Below are 25486 nucleotides of genomic sequence, written 5' to 3' on the forward strand. Positions count from 1 at the left end.
CTGAACATCTCATATAGGGAATGGCTGAGGGACTGTTTCTTAGTGTTTTTCTCCCCATTATAGCCCTGCTGGCCAATTCCCCACCACACTCCACTGAAAGCTGGACAGATGGCACCACCTGTTATGGACAGTCAGTGAGAAACATCAGAGTAGCCCTTGAAACACCGCTGGATTAGGGAGTTGATCATTCCTTCCTCAGGTTTAATCTGCTGCACATTTCTAAGGCTACCAGCTTTTAACTGAGAAATAATAAAAATTTAAAAGATGCAAATAAAATGGAGAGTAAAAAAAGGAAATAATAAAAAAGGAAAAACAAAGTTTTAAAAATAATAAAATACTATTTGAACACTGCATAACAATAAATTTAAAAATTAGATAAATAAGAACATTTTCCACAAGCATTTAAAGAGCCAAAATTAGTACAAGAACAGTTAGAAAATTTGTATAGACTATAATAAAATATTTATAGAATAAACAAAAAGACCACCTTGCCTCTCCTCCATTTCCATCCCCCCCATTCCTCACTCAGAAGCCCAGGATACCAGTCACTTTTATAGATAAAATGTATCCAACTTTCATAGAACAAATAATCCCTATTCCATAGAGTTTTTTCAGAAAATAACAAAGAGTGAATACTTCTCAGCTCATTTTATAAATCTATTTTAACTTTGATTTCAGAACCAGGTTAGTATAGTATGAAAAACTAAATCATATGTTAATTTTACTTATGAGTGTATAGATGCACAAATTCTAAGAAAAAATAGTAAATACCTAAAGCAAACTGTGTATTAAAATTACACATAATACATCATAATCAAGTAGGGTTTATTCCTAAATAAAGACAGCTTATAAGAAAATATTATAACACAATTCATCACATTAATGAATTAAAGAAAAAAATCACATGACTATATAAAGAAAAAATCATGTATCAAGTTATATATATATATATACACACACATATGTATAATATATATACATATAATTCTCTAAATAGTAGGAATAGAAGTTTCTTTTCATAACTTGATAAAGTCTATCTACCAAAATTCTAACCATGAAAAGAGAAAAATAAATAAAAGTGTATACACAACAACAATAAAACATTTAATAGAGAAACTTTAAGATGCAGTCTTTTGAGATTGAGAAGAATAATGCCAATTTTTTTTTTTTTTTTTTTTTTTTTTTTCTTTTTGCGGTAGGCGGGCCTCTCACTGTTGTGGCCTCTCCCGTTGCGGAGCACAGGCTCCGGACGCGCAGGCCCAGCGGCCATGGCTCACGGGCCCAGCCGCTCCGCGGCATATGGGATCCTCCCAGACCGGGGCACGAACCCGCATCCCCTGCATCGGCAGGCGGACTCTCAACCACTGCGCCACCAGGGAGGCCCAATAATGCCAATTTTAACAACCTCTGTTTATATAACATCAAAGGCCCTGACTTGTCCAATACACAAGAAAGACAAATAAAGGTATACGGTCTGTAAGAAAAGAGACAAAACCATTATTATTTGTAGATTATATGATTATTACAAAATCAATAGACTGATGCTTAGAAGTAGTTAGAGAAAGATTGACCAAACTAAGATCTCCTTATAAAAATCAGGAGTGTTCTCCTACACCTGAATAACCAAAAAAGAGAATAAAAGGAAACTAATATATGATTAACAATAGCAACAAAACTACAAGGTAGAAAAGAATTAATCTAACAAAGGATGCACAAGGACTTCATGAAAAAATGTTTACAACTTGACCAAAGTACATAAAAGGATACCTAAATATAACTGGAGATACATAGAATCTTTATGGGTGGAAAAGCTTTGTAAAGATCTTAATTCTCCTAAAATTAATCTAAAAATTCAATAAATTTTCAATAAAATTGTATTTTAAATGTTTGAGTAGCTTGTCAAACTTATCCTCAAATATATGTAAAGAATAAATGTCTACAAACAGCTACATCATTTAGGAATAGGGCAAACAATGGCAGAGGAACTTTTCATATCAGATATTAATATATATTATGAAACCATAATAATAATAAATAAAAAATGTAGTACTGTCACAGAAATAGACCAGTGGAATGGAATGGGTTAGAAAGTTCATAAATGGACTGAAAAAATTATTAAAGCTTGACATACGATAAATGCCCCACAAAACAATGGGAAAAGGACAAACATTTTAGTACGTTATTTTTATGGAGACTTATAATTTGGATGGATTCATACCTTCATGTATTATGCCTTATTCTTTATACCATATACCAAGGTTGACCTCAGATGTATTAATGACCTCAATTTTTAAGTTAACAGCATAATGTCAATAAAAGAAATTATAGTAGAATAACTTTGTTAGTGATCTGAGAAATGCAAATTAATAAGGTGATATTTTAGATCTACCAGGTTAGGGGGAAAAAGTGGAAATTAGATTATAGCCAGCTTTGGTAAGGATATGAGGAAGTGAGAATCTTCATGCAGTCTTGCTGGGCTCTAGGCATCTCAGAGAGCACTGGCAACATCTAGTGAAGTCCCTATAGATCCTCTGTCCTACCAATTGCACTTCTGGGCATTTAAGCCCAAAGGAGCTGCTGAGAAGACATATACAAGGACCTTCATTGCAGTGTTCTGTGTGGTGGGCAGTAGTTAGAGGCAGTCTGGGTGACTGTCACTAGAGGAATGGATAAGCAGACCAATAATGGATGCATACTCTGGACTTCTATGTCTTCTTTGAAATAATATACGAAATGCACATTTAGCCAGCACCATGGATAGATCCTTAAAAACATGGTTTTGAGTTAAGAAAAAGACAGAAATAGAATGAGATGTTAGCAAAATACCAGTTATGTAAAATAAAAAGACATGCACAAAAGAGTGTATTCACAGTCCTATATCAAACATGTTTTGTGAGTGCCTATTGTGGGGAGCAGAATGTTTGAGGAGAATCAGGAATGGAAGGAAGAAATAAAGTAAAACAAAAAACAAAAGGGGGCTGGACTCTAAACACAATTGCATGCAATGACCTGAGTGTTATGATGGGCTCAGTTGTCTATAGTTGAGTTCAAGAGCAACAGACAAATGCCTCCTGGATGGGGACCCACCCATACACAATTTTAGCTCCATCCAAGTTCTAAAATGTATAGGTGGTAGTCATGAAGGAAGGCAAAACAAACAAACAAACAAAAAGCACAGCATTACTGAGAAGCAGTGGGTCTATGAGAAGAATATACATGACCATGATACTAAAAAAAGAAGAGGAGAAAGGGGAAGAAATAACAGGAATAATTTGATTTTTATGTAATGCTTTACATGTTCGATTTTGTTAGCAAGCCTATACATTGGTCAGGGTATTTCTGGAGTATATAGAATTTGAAACAAGCTTTTGGAGGTTCTCTTTGGGAGAGGAAGTCACCAACTTGTCTGAAGAAAGTAAAAATTGTGAAACAAATGATAGAGCTTTTTGTTAAATTCATATGAAACACAGAGGCCTTGAAATATATATTTAACAGGTACCTATTATGAGCATGTTTAAAAATCTGAATGTTTCCACCTGACTCTTGTGTCTGTTTGCGTAAGTTTTTTAAAAGTCCATCTGATATCTTTTTGACTGTTATATATCTCTGCACAATTTCACTCCCATGCATGTGAAACTCTGGTAAAATCCTATTATATTACTGATCGCTATGCTGCTGATTTAGATATAGAAACATCAAGTAACTTTTCTCAAAACATTAAATCTTAAATCTAACTGTATGCCAGAATCACCTGAGAAACTCTTAAATACAGAATTCATGGTGGGTGGTGGCCTGCACATTTGTAATTTTAATCAAGTCTCCCTGGTGGTTCTTTCACAGCCTGCCCAGCATCAGTACACAGACCAGCATCTCGGAGGCATGGCCAAAAGGTTACAGGCATAAGGTTAAAAATCAATTTTGTTAGCTTCCAGTGCAGGTGTTATCATATCTTCCTAGACCAGCATTAGAAAGGGGAATTATTATTGAAATAATAATTCCATTCAATAATAATAGAATAACATGTTAGTATATGTTATATATTATATAATAGGAAATAATATAAAATAAAACATAATCAAATAACAATTCTGTTCAAAAATACTAATCACACACACCTAGACAAATTACCTCAATTTTGCTGATGGAAATACCAAAACAGATTTAAGAAAACGTTCAGTATCACACTGGGAATGACAATAGCTCCATGTGAATTTTTATTTAATTAGGTCCCTCATACTTTCTGGTTTGAGCTTTTATAGGGCTTGGTTACTTGCAGGGTCAAATAGAAGATTTAATCATTAATGAAAAGTGCTGAAAAGAAAGAGAGGAAAGGGAAACAATGAAGCTTAATCAACCTGGAAGTCCTTTGGATTCATTAGGGCTCCTTTGTTTCCCTAACAGCAGGCTGTACTAAAAACAAGCCCAGAAGTGCCTCTGGAGCCTAGGACCTCGCAGCTGAACGCAGTACCAGCCCACTGCGCCAGCCCTCGGGGACAGCACTCATCTTGCACGTTGCTCATCCACGCCTGCGAGGGTGGTGGAGTTTGTCTGACAGCAGAGGTGCGACTCTGACACAGTTTAAGATTGGTGGCATAATAAAAGACAGTGATCCAAGGAGAAAGCGTGAATTAGAAAAAGAAATCATTTTTCTCTCTCCTGTAGCTGTAAATAACCTCACCCACAACTCCTTACTTCCAAACTATAGGCCAAAGCGCTAGGGAAGAAGAGTTTGCTGGAGAGCTTTTCTTTTTAAGGACGTCATCACCAAAGAGCTGTATTTGCTAAAGACATGGATTTTCAAACTCTGTCATCTCATGAAACAAACAGTTCTCTTAACTCTTTCACATCAGGCCATTCGTCCTACCGCATCCTTCCTCCCACTCACACCCAAAAAGCAGGAAAGATTTCTGGGATGTCCAGTAGAGGAAGGCAATGATGATGTGTCCCATTTCTCCAGGGTGGGGAGATATCTAGAGAAAGAAGTAATGGTGGCACTGGGATAGGTCATGGAACTAATGATTTTGTTGTTGCAAAATATTGGGGATGAAAATGAAAGCATACAGGGGAGACTAAATCAGAGCCAAGGAAAGAAAGAAGCCTGGTGGTTGGTGACAAAGACTGTGCTCATGAGCAGAGCCTCTCAGCAACTGACAGTTGCCTGGGGACTTGCCACTTAAATTGTGGTCCAACATTACCTGAAAGCTCCTTACAAATAAGGAATCTCAGGCCTCATCCCAGACCTACGGAATGAGGATTTGCATTTAACAAACCCACTGGGTGATTTGCATCTACATTTAGTTTGAGAAGCACTGAGCTAGGACATTGGCATATTTTTAGGCTCCCAGTAAATTAAGAGATAAATAATAACAGAACCAGAAGGGTTTAATTGTTTGTACTTAACATTTAGTTCTTTTAAAACACACACACACACACACACACACACACACACACACATACTACAATGACTATATAAATAATCTAATGTGGAGATAACATCAAAAGTCTAAAGTCTCTGTAAATGTCAGGCCCAGGTCCTCCCGGCCCCGGATAGGACCTTCAAAGAATATAAAACCACCACCACCCAACAGCTGTTTGGAACTCAGCAACTCCCCATGCATCAGGATCATGTCCTAACTGTGAACATGAAGAACTTTCCTTTCCATATGAATGCACCAACTTTCCTTTCAATATGAATATAGGACCATCTGTATCCCTGTCCCAGAAAGAATTTTTTTGGTGTACCAAGTTATGCTTACGGCCGGCTGAAACTCAAGTTTAGCTTGATCAGTATCAGAGAAACCCATATGCAGTCTTTGTAAGCAAGAGAAAAATGACCTCCAGGGGCAGCCCACTGCAGCAGTACATAAATAAGTTGGCAGATGTGTCAACTACGCATATTAGTCCAGGAGTGCAGTTCTTTGGGGACTGAAGTCCAAAGACAAAGACATTTGTGGGTTGCTGGTCAATCTGGAGCATTTCTTCTAATTATTCTGGATGTGTTTTTGACAGGAGCTTAAGGGCAGTTCAATAAATTAAAATGTATTTACATGGCAATGAAGAATCATCTCAACTTGCAGAGTTATTTAATTACCAAGGTGCTTTGTGTGCTGCTAAAGTTAAGACTGTGTCAGCCTTTCTGGGACAAATCTTTATTTTCAGGGCCATGTGGCTCAGCCAGAAATGATCCCCTGGGTTGGAACTCGTCACTTATATAAGAGGAGTCTCCTCACTGACCCCCATTTCCATGGACAGCTCTAAACAGATTGGTAATCTCAATGTCAGACATCATGATGAAGTCAGTGCTGCCAAGGCCAAATGTCCCCCTCAGGGATGTGGCCTCCATCTCAGAGGAATTGTAAATGAAGTCACACCCCATTTGCAGTTTTCAACGCATGTCAGGGTTGCTGTCTGTCTGAGTGACTTTCAGAGAATTTTCTTGAGGCATCTAGAGGTAGGTATATGATGAAAGCCTATGTTCATGCAGGCAGCATCAAAGCACAATTGGTAAACAGTGACCTCATATTATCAGGGACAGGGACAATTTTTCTCAAGCTCTTCACCATACTGATTCTACAGGAAAGGGGACACCACTGAAGTCCAGGCACTCCAGAAGGAGAAGATAGGCACTTGGAAGCTCAGGGTCAAATCCTCAGCAATGAGTTGGGTAGGCAAGAAAAAAGGATAAAAAACATTTGTACCTCCAAGTCTCCTAAAATTTCTGTCTACTTCAAGTTCAAAGGTTAGTAATTGATTTTGATCAGAGACAATATTGGCAACATATACTAGCAGTGGTTTAGATCCTCCCTTTAGCTAACACAGGTCAAGGAAGCTAATTATCTTGAATAAAAGTGAGATAGAAAAGCCAAACATCATCTATCTTTCTTCTTTGGATGTAAATCAAAATATGTTAAATATTTAGCTTGCTGTTACTATAGACAGAATGAGCAGACCTGAGTCCTCCATAATCAGACCCAACTAGGCCATGTGGTTAAATAGAAAGAGTTCTGTCTTAGAATCAGGAAACCTGGGTCTCACATTTGATTCAACCCCTTATGAGCTATGGGTCCTCAAAGAAGTCCCTTTACCTCCCCAGTTTTCATTTTCCTCTTCGACATGAGGGGTTGAATTACTAAAGAACTCTCTGATTCATTCCAGTTGTAGAATTCTATTTCACTGATTCCATTTACGGTAACTATACCTCTTTTTCATCCATTCCTTCTGAAAAGCAACAATCTTTCCAGTTGATTGTAAGCGTTTCAGCCACTGAACTATCTCAAATTCATCCCTCTAGGTCCAGACATCTTGACTCTGGTGGTGGGGTCTGACATCAGCTGCTGTCCCAATACGCCTTGGCCCACCTGCCGCGGCTACCTATATAAGAGGACTCACTCCGGGTTCATGAAGGGTTGGAGGAAACGGTGGTTCGTGCTGAAGCATGATGGCTGCGTCCACTACTACAGACACAAGAAGGTAAACTAAGGGGAAGGGAAAGGGTTGGAGTGGGTGAGAACAAGAAACCCTGGGCAGTACAGGAAGTCCATTACCAAAGTATTGTCTTATAAGGTACCATGCATGTGGTAGGATCTTAGAAACAGTGTTCTCTCCAGTGACTTTTAAAGAACTTTTCCTTCTTCAGAAGTTCAGAGAACTGTAATTTATTTTCTCTGCTGCTGCATAAATCAAGGCTGGCATACATTTCTATCTGATTTATTCCTACTTTCAGATCCTCTGTGAAAACTTTCTTATCAAAGCCAATAAAATAAGAACCAAACTATATACCTAGTACCCTAGAGAAATCAAGGTGGGCTAAGGCAAAGCACAGCTAACATCTCACTAGACCGCTGTGCCTGGGCTCTGTTCCTTAGGTTACAGGGACTGATGTTACTAAGGCTTCTGAAGCAGAGCACCTACTAAGCCACCTGAAATACTTTGTTTCATTTCCCAGATTTCCTTAGAGCAGTGATTTCTAACCATAGGTGAGGGTTGAAATCTTCTAGGGAATGTTCTCAAAATATGAGATCCAGTCCTCAACCCAGTTGTTTCTCATTCAGCAAGTCTGGGATGAGGCCTGGGCTTGTGGGTGTGGGGAAGGCACTTCAGGTGATGCTGGCCTGCAGTTCAAACAACCAACCGGCAGGTCAGGTCTTATCAGCAGAATTGTTTTCTTTGCCCTATGCAATACAATGTTTAATTTTTTTAATCAAAAGCAAGCATCATAAATTTTAGAGATTTCACACAGAAATTCCAATTTCCAATTTCTCTTGAAAAATTCTCTAGTTACAGTTGGTGGGAACTGTGTAGTGACTCCCTCCTCTAGGGAGGGTGAGAGGGGCCCAGTTCAACCGAGGGCCCACTGCTTCCTATGTCCTCTGCCCGGCTGGCTTCACTCTGAACCACCTGTGTGACCCGCTGCTAATAAGCGTGAAAAACAGGAGCTTGGGTTATTTACCTTATCCATGACACAATTTTATTTTTCTGCCTTTATTTTATATTGCCCTAGTTTCTTAATTTTAAGCGTTTTTGTTATTTTATATATTTTTTAAATGACCTTAATTCCCTTCTGGAACAAGGAGTATCTATCTGTCTATCTATCTATCTATCTATCTATAAAGAAATCAGTGCCTTTAAAAAAATAAGTAGTAACTTTGCATATGGAATCATTGTGAAGACTCCTCATTCCTAGACCGTGAATCATTTATTTGTGACATAGACCAGGAGGTGTCTGCCTTTCATGGCAATGCGAGCCGTACAGCTACTTTGCAAAAACTTTGTCTCCCTCCAGTGCAGGAAAATAGGATTCTCTGTAAGCAGGATGAGAAATGATGGTCTAGCCTTGTTTTCTGTATTCTGAGTATTAAAGTGGAACAGACCAGAAAGTTCCAACCTGGGTATGCTTCAGAAGCCCCTGAAGAGTTTTCCAAAGTACACATGCAAACTACCTCCTTCCCCCTTCCCTCCTGAGTGGCGCCCTGGAAACTGTATATTCTTTTTTTTTTAATTTTTAATTTTTTGCTTTATAACAAATTTAATCAGTTATACATATACATATGTTCCCATATCCCCTCCCTTTTGCGTCTCCCTCCCACCCTCCCTATCCCACCCCTCCAGGTGGTCACAAAGCACCGAGCTGATCTCCCTGTGCTATGCAGCTGCTTCCCACTAGCTATCTACCTTACGTTTGGTAGTGTATATATGTCCATGCCGCTCTTTCACTTTGTCACAGCTTACACTTCCCCCTCCCCATATCCTCAAGTCCATTCTCTAGTAGGTCTGTGTCTTTATTCCTGTCTTACCCCTAGGTTCTTCATGACATTTTATTTTTCTTAAATTCCGTATATATGTGTCAGCATACAGTATTTGTCTTTCTCTTTCTGACTTACTTCACTCTGTATGACAGACTCTAGGTCCATCCACCTCCTTACAAATAGCTCAATTTCATTTCTTTTTATGGCTGAGTAATATTCCATTGTATATATGTGCCACATCTTCTTTATCCATTCATCTGATGATGGACACTTAGGTTGTTTCCATCTCCGGGCTATTGTAAATGGGGCTGCTATGAACATTTTGGTACATGTCTCTTTTTGAATTATGGTTTTCTCAGGGTATATGCCCAGTAGTGGGATTGCTGGGTCATATGGTAGTTCTATTTGTAGTTTTTTAAGGAACCTCCATACCGTTCTCCATAGTGGCTGTACCAATTCACATTCCCACCAGCAGTGCAAGAGTGTTCCCTTTTTGGAAGCTGTATATTCTTTTGTAAGCTTTCAAGGCCATTCTGAAGGAACTGATTTGTAGCCTGGATAAGTCCCACAGCAAAGTTTATTCCCATCTATAGTCAGAAGACAAAAATAAAACAATAATGCAAGCTTGCCAATTTTTCTTTCATGGAATAGATGGTTCTTTATCCTGAGATTGTGTCCTTCTCCTACCTCTTGGTGATGATAATTTTTGTTTCCTCTTGTGAAACAGTGACAATAGTAGATGCCAGCTTTTCTTTAATGGCTTCTTCAGCAAAACAAATACATAAAGCAACCCTATGCCGAGCACCCCATAGTTTAAGATTCCTGCTTCTTGAGATTAAGAATGATTCCTGGAGCAGTGTCTGGGCCTGCCAGGGGGCAATCATGGGGCTAGTGGTGCCTGCAGATGTTATATTTGGCTTGCACAAAGTTTTCATAATTTTTTTAATGCAATGCATTCAGGTGAAGCAGCTACTATCCAATTTGCCATAATCCCTACTACTCCTCATTTCCTTACACTGAGCCCAGCCATTTAAATTACTCACTAGGCCCTGCAGGGATTTGAGTGTATAAGTCCTGAGGTAGAATTTATGTGAAAAATTAAAAGTGTGGTGGTAGAGAGGTTAGAATTAAAATAGATTTTTTTTAAAAACTGCTTCTAGTCCTCTTTGGAAAAGACATGTACATCTTATAGTAAGTTTGGACACAGCTAAGAAAAAAACATCTTGAGTAACTGCTGTTGTGAGCATCACCACCAAAATAGAGCTAACATGGAGATGGTAGAATATAAAAATACAGCTTTATTTTGTTTATAAAGAGCCAAAATCAGATCCCTTGTAATGCTACAAATTCCAGAATACATTACGTCTAATCTTTAGAGTAGATAGCAATGACTGAGAAGAGTTAAGGGGGCATGATAAGAACACAACAGATTAAATTAGCAGAAAATGAACTCAGCTATACAGTATTCATTCATGCAACAAATATTTATTGAGTGCTTTTTAAGAGCCAGGCATTATACTAAGCACTGGGAATATAAAAACAAAAACAAAAACAAAAAAACAAAAAAACAGACATGGTGCCTGCCCTGTTTGTACTTATAGTTGCATAGAAGAGACTGATATTAAGAAATAGACTTACAAATAAATATACAATTGTGATTGGTACAGTAAGAAAAATTATGGGATGGGAGAAGAGAATTGTAGCAGTCTGAATCCAAACAAGAGATACAATCACACAGTGATTTAAACAACTTTAATAGAAATAATTATTAAACTATGATAAAAGAATCACTATAGGCTATAAGAAAAATCTATACGCTACCAAGGGAAAGTACCCAAGGAAGGACAAACTTAGAAAGGGTACCCCTCTCCAAGGTTGGGGATTCAGATCTCCTTGGGAAATGTAGTTGAATCCACTGGATATCAGAGCCGCTCACTAGTTCACTGAGACAGAGTTAGTTATTCTGCAGTCAGAGGGCAAACAGGAAGCAACACTTTGGAGCACAGATGGGGCAGGTAAACTGAAGCTGGTAGCTGGTGCATGGGAACATAAGAGGAGTTGGGGATGCCACTGTGGCAGGAAGCCTGGAGCATGAGATATCCCTGTTGCGAAGAATGTCTGGAGTGAGATAGTGCAGGGAGGACTGCAGGAGACAAACCTATAGGAGAGGGGAAGTGAGCAGAGGGAATCAGCGTACCAGGGTAGGCAGGAGATGTCCATATGGAAAGGGTTACAGGAAGGTTATCACCAGGTCACACTAGGGCTGCAAGGTTTCCAGGGACAGGGTGTTCTGGGTGAATAGCTAAGATAGAGCACGCCCAGATGTCCACACACTCACACTGCAGACCCACCCTAAGCCGCTGAAAAGAGCGGGAGGGCCCCTTCCTCTTGCAATGTTCCTCTAGCGCCCTCTACTGAGAAGACAATGCGCTTAAAAAAAAAAAAAAAAAAAAAACTATGGAAAGGAATTCCATCCATTATTGCAGAGCATAGATTGAGGAGTGAATTTTGAGATGAGAAGCAATAAGTTTGTAACTGGCCAAGAGTGAAATGGAGGGTTTAGTATAGATTAGAAGACATGGGAGTATGTAACGAATTCCTTCTTGAGGATGTAATATTTTAGCTTAGGCCTGAGGACTGAAATAAAGCTAGCCGGACAGATGGTTGAGATGAGAGTTCTCTAGGCAGGAAAAACAACATGTATGAAGTCCCTGAGCTGGAAAAAAGCTTGGCAAGTTTGAGGAACTCTGAGAAAGCCCAGTGCAGCTACACCAGCGTGCAAGGAAGAGGGCAGGGAAGGCAGGAGGTCAGGCTAAAGAGGTAGGCAGGAGGCTGTCAACTCAGGGTCCTGAGTCAATGACAAGGATTTTTGGATGTTCTTCTAACTACAATAGAAGGTCACCAAAATTCTCTTGGGCAAGGCAATTTCAAAAGATCATTTTGACTGTTATGTGGAGAATAAATTGGAGGGGGATAAGACTGGAATGGAAATAACAGTTAGAATGCTAGTACCGTAGTCTAGGCAAGAGGAGAGCCTAGGTAAGTAGTCTTGACCAGAGTGGGGATAAGGAAGCTAAGTGGACAGATCTCTAGAAACATTTAAAAGCCAAAATCAAAAGGATTTGGTGATGGATTAAATGTGGTAGAGAAAGGGGAAATAAAGGACAGCCAAGGATGACTTTGAAGTTTCTGATCAAAGTAACTGGTTGGATAAGATATCTTTTACTGAAAAAGGAGCAGGTTACAAGGGTATAGGGTAAGGTGAGATCAATAGTTCAATTTGAACTACATTTAGAGTATTATATATACTGTATAGTTATAGTATAGCAAATACATATATGTAGTATTTAAAGCCATGGAAATTGATGAGATTGCTAAGGGAGAGAATATAAAGTGAGATGAAAAGAGAACTCTCAAACACTGAGAGTGGACAAAGTAGGAGGAAATAGGAAAGGTGATTGAGAGGGGTGGCCAGAGAGATAGAAACAAAACCCAGGAAAACATGTGCCATGGAGCCAAGATTTAAAAAAAAAAAGTTTCAAGAAGGAAGGTGATAGTGTTTCCTGGCATTGCTGAAGGGTCATACTGTGATAAGTATTAGGAAGCATCTGCTGGGTTTGGCATTATGCAAAGTCCTTGGAAACTCTGGCAAGAAAAGTCTGGGTTATATAGAGTGAGTTGAGAAAGAAACAATTTATTATATGAATTGGAAAAGTATAAACAGCATTTGCAGAGCAGTCTTTTGAAAATCTTGCCTATGAAAGAGACTAGAGAAATAGTGTGAGAACTGAAGAGTATTTAGTCCATTTACAGTTAATTTAATTACTGATATAATTGGGTTTACATCTACTATTGTTATTTTTGCTTTCAATTTGTCTCTCTATTCTGTTTCTATTCCTCACCTTTCTTGCCTCCTTTCAATTAAGTTAATAGTTTTATGATCCCATTTAACTTGTACTTGTTAGGTCTTTTACTGTTCTTTCAGTGATTACCAAAAATATTACACCATGCATTTAGATTACTGGAGTCAAACATAAATTAGTACTTATACTATTTTATGGACATCACAGCATCTAATTTAGCCATGCCTTAAGTAATATGTTTGTGTTGTCATATATTTAAATTCTATACAGATTGCAAATCCTCTGAGATATTATTATTATTATTATTATTATTATATTTGCGGTACGCGGGCCTCTCACTGCTGTGGCCTCTCCCGTTGCGGAGCACAGGCTCTGGACGCACAGGCTCAGCAGCCACAGCTCACGGGCCCAGCAGCTCCGCAGCATGTGGGATCTTCCCAGACCGGGGCACGAACCCGTGTCCCCTGCATCGGCAGGCGGACTCTCAACCACTGCGCCACCAGGGAAGCCCGATATTATTATTTTACACAATCAATATTCTTTTGTATTTACCCATATCTACCTTTTGCATTGGTATTCATCTGTTCCTGCATCTTTAAACAGTTAACCTGCAACATTTTCCATCTTCCAAAAGAATGGTATTCAGTTGGAGGTCTGCTGGGGGTGAATTTTTCAGCTATCTTGGGCAAATATCTTTATTCCCCCCTTAATACTTTAAGAATACTTTTACTGGATATAGAATTCTAGATTGGGTAGTTGTTTTCTTTCAGATCATTGAATATGTCTTTTCACTTTCTTTTGGCTTTCACTGTAACAGTAAGACTATTAGATAACTTCTCAGTATAAGTTGTTTCTTTGTGCTTTATTCTGCATATATTCTTCTGAAATTCTTCTGTCTAGTTTAATAGCAAATAAACTCCAGTAAGTTCTTAATTTCAGCAATTGTATTTTCAGTTCCAGAGTCCATTTGATTATTTGTTTATATTCTCCTGTTTATGCTGAAATGCTTTTTAAAATGTCTTTTATTTTTTGATCATATTAATCATAGTCCTGCTAAAGTCCATCCTTTATCAGGATCCTCTATAGGTGCCTGTTTTTTTCATCTGCCATTTCTGCAATTTTGTCTGTGTTAGAAAGATAAGGGCACTAATCCTAGGCCATCTTAATCTATTCAGTGCTAAAATAATTGTAAGACAACCTTCAGTCATTGTGAAGGTTGGTCTTTTTGTCATTCATTCTAATTCCCAAGGTTATTCTTCAAGATTCTAATTCAGAGCATGATTTATAAGGACCTACTCCTTGATGGGATCTGAACTCCATGAGTATGTTGAAATCTCTGCTCAACTTCTTAGTCCCTTCAGGAGGAAGTGACCCCAATGTTGGGCTCATCTTCTGCTGGATTTTAGTCCCATTATTCTTCACTATCTTATAGGCTCTCTGATGTATTCAGAGGCATTTATATATCCTTCAGCTCTTCTAGTTTTCCCAGTAATAGAGTTGATGCTAATGAACTAGTCTGCCATTACCAAAAGGACAATTCCAAGTTGTCAAGCTTCCTTGACAGCTGAAAAGGAAGGATATATGAGGGCAGAGTTGTTTTTGTTATTGTTTTTAAGGTGTAAGATACCAGTTTAAGTGTCAATGCTGCTGAGAGTAGAGTCAGGAGAAAAAAGGAGAAAAAAGCTGAAGATACAGAAAAAGAGGAATTACTGGTGGATACATTTACCTTACAATCCACCTATCCTAAAATTGGGTATATCTAGCTCATAGGTACCAAAAGAGAAACTGAACTTTATGAAGGATAAGACTGAATGTTCAACCAGGTTTTTCAGAAAAAGGAAGCATTCTCTGTACATTGTAGCAGAACAAGCCAGTTTTTGTTCTGTTCCAGGGATCTATGTATGCAAGAACCCAAACGTGGGTGTACGTGGGGGAAAAAGGACTGGGAGACACTTCACACACTGGGCTTTACAGATCTCAAAGAAGAAAGCAGTGTTATGCTTTAAATACTTGTCTCTATTTCAGGAATTGTGATTGTCACAGCGTATTTACTTCGCTATGTTGGAGGAGGAGTCCAAGGGACTGAGTAGCACACAATAGTGTGAGAGACTTCATTTTGAACAAAGAGTAAAATTTGGGGCATGAAATAAGATTAAATATTTTTGTCACATGTCTTGAATTTCTTTTGTAAATGAGACCTGTTAATCTTTGATTTCCTTTTACGAAGGAAAGTGAATGATATTACCTTCCAAAATTGCCACGATGTTAACAATGCACTTTTAAAGGCAGTTAAGCTCTAAAACTAGAGGCGGGGTGAAGTAGAATAGAGTACGGGCCTTGAAGGTCAGTCTAGCTCTACAGCCCACAATCTCAGAATAATTTTATACTATGACTTTTCGTAAAGTAAGAGTTATCGGAAAAGGGATTTGCCCTAGAATTGACCTAAGAAGCAGAGGAAAACCAGGCCCACAGAACGGGCTTGAACAGATAGTAGAAGGAAACAATACAGTTGATTCCTGATGGCACCTTACGGTCTTGCTTATTACCAAAATGGTTCTTTGCCTGCAGCTATCCAGGAGACCTTATGGAAGAGACGGAATGGTGGAGCTCTGAGGACAGATCTGTCAAGAGATTCAGCTATGTTATAAAATCATTTGCATATGGAGTTGGCACTATATGTCATGAGGTCGCATATTAAGAATGTAGATTACAAGAGAAGAGAGCTGAGGTCAAAGACATTGGGATGAGGACAGAGCCAGTCAGAAGTCTGGCATGGGGAGGAGGATCCAGCATTAGAGGCTGAATAGGAACAGCCAACGAGGCAAAAAGAAAACCAGAAGGAGTTTTATGTTTCCAGAGCCCAGACATGAATGTGTTTCAAAAGGGTAGGAGCAGTCAGTGGAGTTAAATGCTGCTGTGAAGTCATTGCCTGTCAGATACAAGCCTCTAAGTGGGAGAGTGGACCTCCTTTGCTATGACTGGCCTTCTCTGGCCTTGCCTTGCCTCTATCTTTGAATTCACTTCTTCCCAATCTAAAGGCATATTTGTCTGTTATATCCTGAGAGAGGGGAGAGAAAACCCTCTTGAAGACACATTTATTGTGACTAACTTTCTATCTCTCATCTCCTTTTCTAAGGCAAATTCTTGGGAAGAGTTGTCTAACCCTACCTTCCTTCATTTTCTTTCCTAACCCACTGCAATCAGGTGTCTGTTTCTGCTATACATGTGGACATTGAAATTATGATCATATCTAGATTATCCAGGAAGAGAGTATAGGATGAGAAGAGCAGTGGGCCACCAACATTTAATGGGACATGATAATGTTTACCTGATAAAGCTCTTATGTGGATTAAATTAAGTATCATATATAAATCAATAATTACAGGGCCTGGCACATAGTTTCAACTACTAGATTCCATCCCCTCGACCCATTTTACCTTAATCTAAGCAATTTGCCTGTGGTCATGTAGCTCATACGTGAGTACAGATTCAAACTCGTGTCTTCTTGGCTAAAAAGCATATTTCTATCTTTCCACTACTCCAAACTTCCCTCCCAGAGGTTCAGTCCCCAGTTTTGTGCCTAACTACAAACTACCTGCCCCCTGGGAACCACAGTCCCTGATGAATTCCCCAGGTTCACACCTCAAACCTCATCCAGCTAACCTAAAAGAGAGGTGAACATAAGAACTATTAAGTAAGATTCGTGAGCATCATTTGCTGATTTCACAGGAATGGAACAAATAAGTACCTCATCAATGGAAGAATGCTTGTGGCATTCAGAAAGCAGGGAATAAGTCAATATATGTGGTCAATATAACAGAGGATTTCCAAGTTTCCTATAAAATCTTAAGTAAGTTCAGCTCCAAATTTCAATACCTCATTGGAAGCTTACTTTGTAATTTAAGTGATTCCCAGTAGGTGGCGTAGCTTACTCACAAATGGTTTCTCAGAGCCCACCTGGGAGAGCAATTTGAATTATAAAATTCTCGTTAATGCAGGAAGAGACAAATAATTTAGACCAACTTCCTCCTGTTCCAAAATATGAAAACGAGGATTAAAGATTATATAATTTATAAGAGAAGACCCAGCATTTAAACCAGGTCGTTGATATTCACCTGGAATCCTCCTATTTATACTAGTTACCAGTCTCCAACTTTGGGTGACATCCCCTAGGAAGGCCATGCAATGGCAGTAAGCAGCTAGCTCTGGGTTAGGAAAGTGTAAGTCTACATAGAGAAAGTTGTCTGCCATGATATGACCACAGTCTTAGGATGATAACCTGTTGGGCCTATTTATCCAGTATTAAGAAATCTCAATACAAAAGGACATTTAAAATGGGAAGAAATCCACCCCTTCCCTTTCACCTTCCTGATCTTCTCCTACCACCTTCTGCTCTTTCTCCTACAGCAAAATCCCACTTGCCAGGTATATGTTCAGATTATAAATTAGAAGAAAGCCAGCTTTCCAAAGTGGCTTCCTTCCCAGGCTGCCCCAGTATCTGGAATTCCCAGGGACAAAGACAAGGCCATCATGCCATGTCCACTTCTAAAAGATATTCCTGGGGGAAGTTCATATCCATTCTGTTATTGGCAAAATAGTTATTGAAAACTTACAGTATGTCAGAGACAGAGCTGTAAAAATAATAAGCCAGGCCAACAGCTCTCATGGAGTTTCGCTTTACTGCGGGAAGAGACAGAAAATAAACAAGATAATTTCAGATACTAATAAGTATCTGGATTTGAGAGTGGCTGGGAGGAGGGGTAGGGTTGGGAGGCTATTTTTAAGTAATCATCAAGGATGCTTGTCTGGGAAGATGACATTTAAGATAAAACAAAGATCTGGGGGAATGATTTCAGTAGAGGAAACAGCTAGTACAAAGGACCTGAGGGGGAGTATCAAGCTGTTTTCAATCATTATAATCTCAATAAGCATTAGGTAGTTTATCCCACTGGTTCTTAAGTGCTTGCTACCTGGTATAAAGAAAAATACTGAAGGCACTGGGGTTTAAATGAGAAAGGAGAGGGATCATCCTGGAACATGTCAGGAGTGTCTCCTTTCCCTAGTGTGGAGGTTGTGGGGACAGTTGAGTCCAGCAGTGCGGCCCTGGTCTATGGGGAAGTGCCAGGACAGGAGGCGGCCATCACAAGGAGAAGAGACTCACTAAAGGGATAAACGGAGGGCACCAAATCCAAACTGCAAGTACTTAAAAGAGATTTTAAAACACCCTGCTTATCTCCACCTCAGTGTTTCCCAAAATGTGGTCTGGGAACCACAAATCAGAATCACCCACGCACTTATCAGATACCCCTGGGCATCATATCTGGTCTTCCAAATCTGAATTTATGGGATAGGGCTCAGGAATGTGGCTTATAATAAGCACACACACACACACACATACACACACACAGAGTAAATGTTATATACACTAAAGTTGAGAACTGATGCTCTGGAGAATTTGCATTTTCCCAGTGCTTCAGCTCTTCAAATAGTATGGCCTTCAACTTTCTCCTAGCACAGGCTCAGTTCTTCAAAGTAGGAAGAGACTAAAACACATCTGAGAGAAAAAGGGAAGATTAATGCATGGCCCAGAACCCTGTGAAACATTAGGGAGTTTTAAAGAGATCTTTAATAGTTCCCTTTATTAACAAGACATAGGTCTTTGATAATTTGTGATTTTTTAAATCTATAATATATAAAGAAGCACTTTTCTTTATGGATTTGAGTAAACAAAAGCTTTCTTCAAGGGTTTAGTATTAGTTTTCCTGTGGATGGTGTAATTTTGTGGGCAATAATGTACTCTCTGTAAATCTCAAGAGCATTGAACTCTCACCTCATCCTGTTCTCAGGGACACAGTGGGAAGAAAGTTCCTTTAGTCAAACTGTGGGCTGGAAGGATGTGATTTCAACTCCTGCAGCACACAACAATGAGGACACAGCAAGTGCATTTGGAATGGTGAAGAAATGGATATGTTCCTCACGTCCACTGGTATCTTTGTATTCAATTTACAAAACTATGGCCAAAAAAGCAAGAGTAAATTTGGACTTCTTACCCACCCACCTCCCATCTGCCATTAGGTATTGAGGTTTCTTGTTTGTTCATTTGTTTGTTTTTACTAATCCTTCCACTGACCTAACCCCAATAAACCAGCAAAAAGCAGGATTATCTGGTTGCCTGATTCAGCCCAATACATTTAATGCTTGATTTCTTTTTTATTTTTCATCATCAAAAATTTGAAGAGAAAGCACATGACTTCTCTCTTCCACAGAGTTTTCTAGCAGGCCATAATGCCCAACAGTAGCAGCAGCAGTGGCAGTTGTAGTAGCGGGGCCTTTGGGAAGAAGCCCAACAACCCTTGCTTGAAGACAGTTCAACCACTATTCATACTCTTCAAATGTTTTAACCAAAATGTCAGAGGCTTCATCAGGGTGGAAATTATTTGATGGCTCCATAATACATTATTTTTCCTTGACATACACTTATCTCCTTATTCCAGTAAAATGTGCTAAATTGGCAAAAGGGGAATCAGTCAAAGTTGGTGTTTTTGTTCTTCACAAGGAATTTGGGGGGTATAAGAATAGACAATTAAGACAAATTATTCATGAAGTACATATGCCATTTGCATTTTTCCCTTCGGGATACATTTGTCATCATCATTTATATGGAAGGTATTTGCTTACAGATCTGCCCTTTCACCTCAGAACTAAGGTAATGTTTCCATTTAAACTGAGTCATCCTTGTCCTAAATATTGCATAGTGGCACAGACCTGCCATCTCCTGTTTCCTTGGGCCAAACACGATGACAAAGCAAACTAGACTATGGTCCCCAAATCTCTTTGTACTCACTGCCATTTTGAGTGGTGGTCAGAAGTATTTGTTACATTGCGAGGAATTGTAACAGTGAATAAGTTGCGCAAAATTCTACCCAAGGAATTCTAAAATAAAAAGCTTGCAAATGAATGCCTGCTCTAGCTATGAAAAATGTGTTCTGAAAGCACAGAAGGAACATTTGCAACTTGAAACTTTTCATCAGAAATTGAAAGAACTCAAGGTCAGTTTAATATTAATACTCTCCCAGCTCTTTCATCTAACAGATATCAAGTTGCATTTGAATCTGGTAAAGAGATATGAATTTAGGTCAGTTTAGCCTTCAAAGGACAAATTTCTTGAGAAATATTCTGTATCCATCTATTTAGTTTTGAGTATCATTATGTTATTTTAAGGTGAAAATGACCAAAACTTGCCTTTTTTATAGAATGAGAAATTCATTTCTGGTAAGCTGAAATTGCTTTTGAATAATTTATAGGGAACAGAGAATTCATCAGATCTGATATCAGCAGCCATGAGATTGCCTTGTTCTGTAATGGGTGCTAGGGGAGCTGGAAAGCTGGAGTTGGTTAGCATGAGAATTCCTATCCAGAATCTCACACAGGTTAAAGGCAGGTGAAATTTAAGAAATGGAAAGCTGCGGTCAAAACTATGTAAGAAGGAATCTTTAAAAAATTAGCCTGTAAAGGACAGTGTCTAGACCTCCCACCCCGATGCTGATATTCATTCTACCATAGTTGCCAGTCAATAAGCAGGACCTCATCTCATAGCACCATCCTCTCCTCTTTTTCATTGGTGGGGAGATGATGATAAGAGAAACAAGATGAAGTACTAAAGCCAAATAAAATGAAAATAGATTAATCCAAATAACGTGAGATAAAACCTTCAATTGATAACTGATCAATTCCCTATTTCTTACACTCAGATATTAGAATTTTTTCTCCCACTCTTTTAGACTGGCTCCTGAATCACTCTACCTTGAATCCCATCCAAAATTTTAAAATCTATAATCTTGGACTTCCCCAATATCCCATGTTCAGTCTCCTGTCCTTTAATTTTAAATGCTTTTATTAATCATCTTTTTGTATGCAAGGGATATAGCTAATCATTAGTCTAGAAACCAAGTTGAATAAGACAAAGTTCCTACTCTTATAATGGTTGGTGATTGAACTTAAGCTTTTAGCATGGGTAATATTTCTGCACATATAATGTGGGAAAGAAAATTCGAGGTGGAAGAAACAGCCTGAGGAAAGTCTGTATAGGAATATGTTGAGATCCAACTAAGGAACCATAGTGGATCAATTTGATTGCATCATGGGGTATATGGACAAGACTAATGGAGACTTAGACTGTAAAGACAGACCAAAGCCAAATACTAACAAACCTTAAATTCACAGTAAAGAGCTGTCCCCTATGCTGGTGGCAATGAAGAACCACTGAGTGATTCTGAACCCCAGAAGCATAACTGAAAGATAAATGAAGCTATTCCTTAGGACTGTGGGGAGGTGCTGGGAGGTTGGGTTGTAGGGTGAGCTAGGAAGCCTTGCATTAATTAAGGCAAGAGATAGGAGGCTGAATTTGGTTGATGGTGCTAAGAATCAGGGAAAGAAAATGGATTTCAAAAATATCTTAGATATTCGACTGCTATTCCAAATTTTTCCTGTTACCCTACACTGTTTTCACCAGTCTTATATCCTCTATCCCACTACACACCCTCCTTTACTGTTCCTTGACCAACCTCTCCAGCCCCTAGCTATGGAAGTTCTTACCATGGAGTTCAAGGACTCCCAGGAATAAAAGGTTCTTGGACTTGGATGGGAAAATAGTTACATCTTTATTTTCACTAAACTCTAACTGAAACTTAAAATTTTCCTCAATTATAAAATAGGGAACAAACCACCATAAAACTGACTGTTCTGTCAATTTTTTTAATGACAGAAGTTACAGGTATCTTGTGTCATATTATAGTTATTGTTCATATATTAAAATATAGTTTGTATTCATCACTATTTCAAAATTAAGGTAGCAATTAGTCCCATTACCAGATTCTACTGTTTAACATGTTATTTAAAAAGCAGGTGCTACCATATTACACATTTTTCTTTAATATTTTGATAATGGTATTTCAGTATACTTGGTTTTCTTTGTAATCCTAAGTATTTTGATTTATGCATGTAAAAATGTTATTCTAAAAAAAGATACACAAGCTTCTCCAGACTGCCAAACATCAAGAAGCTTTGTAGAGATCTGGGTCATCATTTGAGGTTGTGGCCTGACACAATTTTCTGACCATCTCCAAGGTCTAGCTCTATACCCTTGAGAGGAAATATTCCATCTCTCACTCTTTTTAAAGGCAGCCTTGCCTCTGCTCATCACCTATAGACAAGGGAAGGAAAGATGTCCCCTCACTTGTCACCTCATTGCTGGTTTCACCTCTCCCCCCCCATTTTGTTTCCACTTTTTCTTCTATTTTATGAGCCTTCTTTGTACACCTTCAGAATGCCAGTGCTTTTGTAACCAAGCGTAATTTCAGTCTCCATTTTGTCCTTTTTTCTCCTGGAGAATTCTTTCTATACTAAATAAAAATGCTGTTCTCTGTTGGATCTAGTCAGTTTGTTGTTGCTGCATACCAGAAGCCAACAACTTTTAAAGGTGAATGCCAAGTCTCCATTGATTCACTTCCTTATAAGAGAGAGCAGGAGGTGAGAGACGAATTTCCTGCTGGGAAATTAATGCTGTGTGTGTGAGGCACCTCAGCAAGCCTGTGGACCATACAGTGATGTGGGGAGAGAGGACAGGAAGGGAACTGTTGACTAACAAATGGAGAGAGGGTATTTTTAAGGGACAGGGAGTGCACCAAACATGAATTTCATCCAGGGTTGACCCTGACTGCTCCCACTGAATGACCTTGTGTGTTGAGAGTCTTGGCACATGTGAGTAAGTTGATAACCTCTGTTATGTAACATCTCAAAGGGCACACGCTTAGGCCACACACTAAAAATGAAAGCATGATAAATATTTTCTTTGTTGACATTGTGACTAATCTAGAATACTTTTAACAGATTTTGTTTTCATGAAACTTTCAATTTACCTCATTTCCTATGACTAAGAGATGGCACTGGTGATAGAAGATACTATGTGTTTTGTAGAATTTTGTGGATATTTTAGTATGATTTTGTTTTGTTGGGTCTTTTCTTCTTTTAACATACACATCAAATGACTAATAAAAAAATAATTAGTTGGAAAATTATACACAGAATTTTCATTTAATATTCTCTCCCAGTATTGGAAGTAAATAATGAGGTTTCAGGGGTTGTTTCTGAAAATCTGTAATTTGACATTTTCAATAAAAATCAAGAAAACAGGAATAGAAAGTTTGATCAATAAAATTGGAGCCACAGATACAAGGATGTCTAGTATCACAAAATGTAAGCTTAGAATTCAAATGACTTTTATAATTTGAAGAAGTAGTTGGTGGGTAGGGACAAATATATACTGAGGGAAGAGGAGCCAAATGTATGTTTCTGTGAAACTAAAAATATCACAGGGTTAGAGTGGGCTATAATCATCCAGAAATCAAAACTAGAATGGAAAATGCAAAAATGCTCACTCCCTGGACACTGTGAAGTCATTGTTTTAGTAAGGACAGCACAAGGGGTGACAGGAAGACATGAAGAAGGAGGATAAATGTCCCAGGAAAGGTCAAAATTCATAGAGTATGAAAAAAAAAGAATTTAGAAGAAGTACAAGGGACATGACATATTACATTTGGAAAAAAGAAAATTGTGAGAATTAGTGTGTTTGGGTGTGCAGACCAGTACCGCTCCATGGTGATATTCAGAGCCCACAGGAAAAAAAAAAAAAATTTTTTTTTTTTTTTTTGGTTGCATCAGGCCACTTGTGGGATCTTAGTTCCCCAGCCAGGACTAAATCCAGGCCATGGTAGTGAGAGCCCAGAATCCTAACCACTAGGCCACCAGGGAACTCCCTTAAAGGACAATGTATTAAGTTGTTCATAAGTAAATTTTTTTCCAATTTAATGGTTTATCCTTTCTTCTGCAAGTACATACCTCCTAATTTTCTAGTATCAAATTGTCTTTTTTTTAAACACAAATAATAGATGTTAGATTTTTTCTTAAACACTCCTCTTTGGGAAAAATTTTTTTTAAAAAGAAGTGAAAAGTATATCCAATCTCTCTAATTTATTTTCATTTTCTACTCTTTGAATAGTTAGTTCAGACCAGTGATCCTGAACTTATTTATTACATAAATCTTTCAGAAAAATTTTAACACACATCCTTAGTGTACAGGATTATTTTAGAAATCACAATCATATGCTGCTCTGATAATATATTGATATTATTAAACTTACACAAAATATAAATTTAAAAGGATGAGATGAAAAATAAACATTATAATTTATTTTACTTGTTAAAGATTCAAATGACCCATTATGTTTTCTTTCATCTTAAAAATATTATTGAGACCACTTTATTTCATATACCTCATTTTTTTAAAATCTTGGTTTAACATTTTGTGAGACAGGAATTCAAAGGCCTAGCTCAGAATTCTGTTTATTTTCATTCATAGTTTTAGTGACTGTCATAACTTAAATGTACACTTTACAAAGATAGAAGAGATCTAAATGGAAGAAGTGCCTTATTGGCTGTACTTCCTAAATCATGGGGCTCATTTTTCAATCCCACCCACCAATTACGCAAAAATTTTTCCTTTAAATTTGGCCAGTAAATTTCCATCTTCCCTGATATCAGTGACTCATCCATGCAAACTAACTGGGTAGTGTTGCTTTTTACTATTTTTAACAAGTGGACTCAGAAGATCTTATTTGGAAGATTTTAAAATTCCAAGTTCCTTAAATGTGGAGATATGAGTTTTTATAGGTGAAACACACTGTTTATGGCAACTAAATCGTTAATGAGATAAACATTCCCGAAATGCTTTTTTCATAACATGAGTTTCTTTCCAAAGCATTTCCTTTCTCATCCATTATTAAAAAGTGACCTTTACCTTGAAGGAGCAAATCAAGTTTGCTTATTTTTTCAAATATCTGCTAGATAACACACTACTGGTAGCTACTTGTCATCGCAAAAAAAGGTCAGCAAACCTGGCAAGTGAGGGGTTTTGGGGTTTTTTCTTTTAATAAAAAAAACAATGTATAATTAATCTTAAATTTGACATGTTAACTTTCTGTAACATAACCAGCAAACCTCGGTGTTGTGCAAAAGATTTTCAAGTTCACTGCTCCACATCATTAGAAAGTACTGTAAGAACTTTTAAAATAGAAGGTAATATACTTTCTGAATCCCCTTACTCACATACTAACTTAACACTGCAGCATGCTGAAAGTGAACACACAGCTGCAGTGTACAGCCAGTTCCTCTGAACGTGGAACTCACACTCTTGCCCTGGGGAGGTGGAGCCTTGGGTAGAGGTTCCTAACCTGTAACCACCTGAAATACAGTCTATGTGACGATGCCAGGGACAAGCTATGTATTCAATATTCATAAAGCTTAATTTATTATATTTTTAGC

The 25486-nt window shown here is 38.2% G+C and overlaps 1 protein-coding gene across 1 annotated transcript in view; it reads left to right on the forward strand.

Annotated features, from left to right (window-relative positions):
• The window catches only part of LOC309805387 (uncharacterized protein), a gene marked incomplete at both ends in the record, with an annotated part of 111545 nt that overhangs the window by 50381 nt on the left and 35678 nt on the right, over positions 1-25486 (forward strand). The window contains one exon of the mRNA XM_082623304.1: positions 7292-7470. Coding sequence (XP_082479430.1) covers positions 7292-7470 — 179 coding nt within the window. The remainder of the gene's footprint in view (positions 1-7291; positions 7471-25486) is intronic.

The sequence above is a fragment of the Mesoplodon mirus genome, assembly GCF_964341445.2.
Source record: "Mesoplodon mirus genome assembly, chromosome: 5".
Lineage (NCBI taxonomy): Eukaryota > Metazoa > Chordata > Mammalia > Artiodactyla > Ziphiidae > Mesoplodon > Mesoplodon mirus.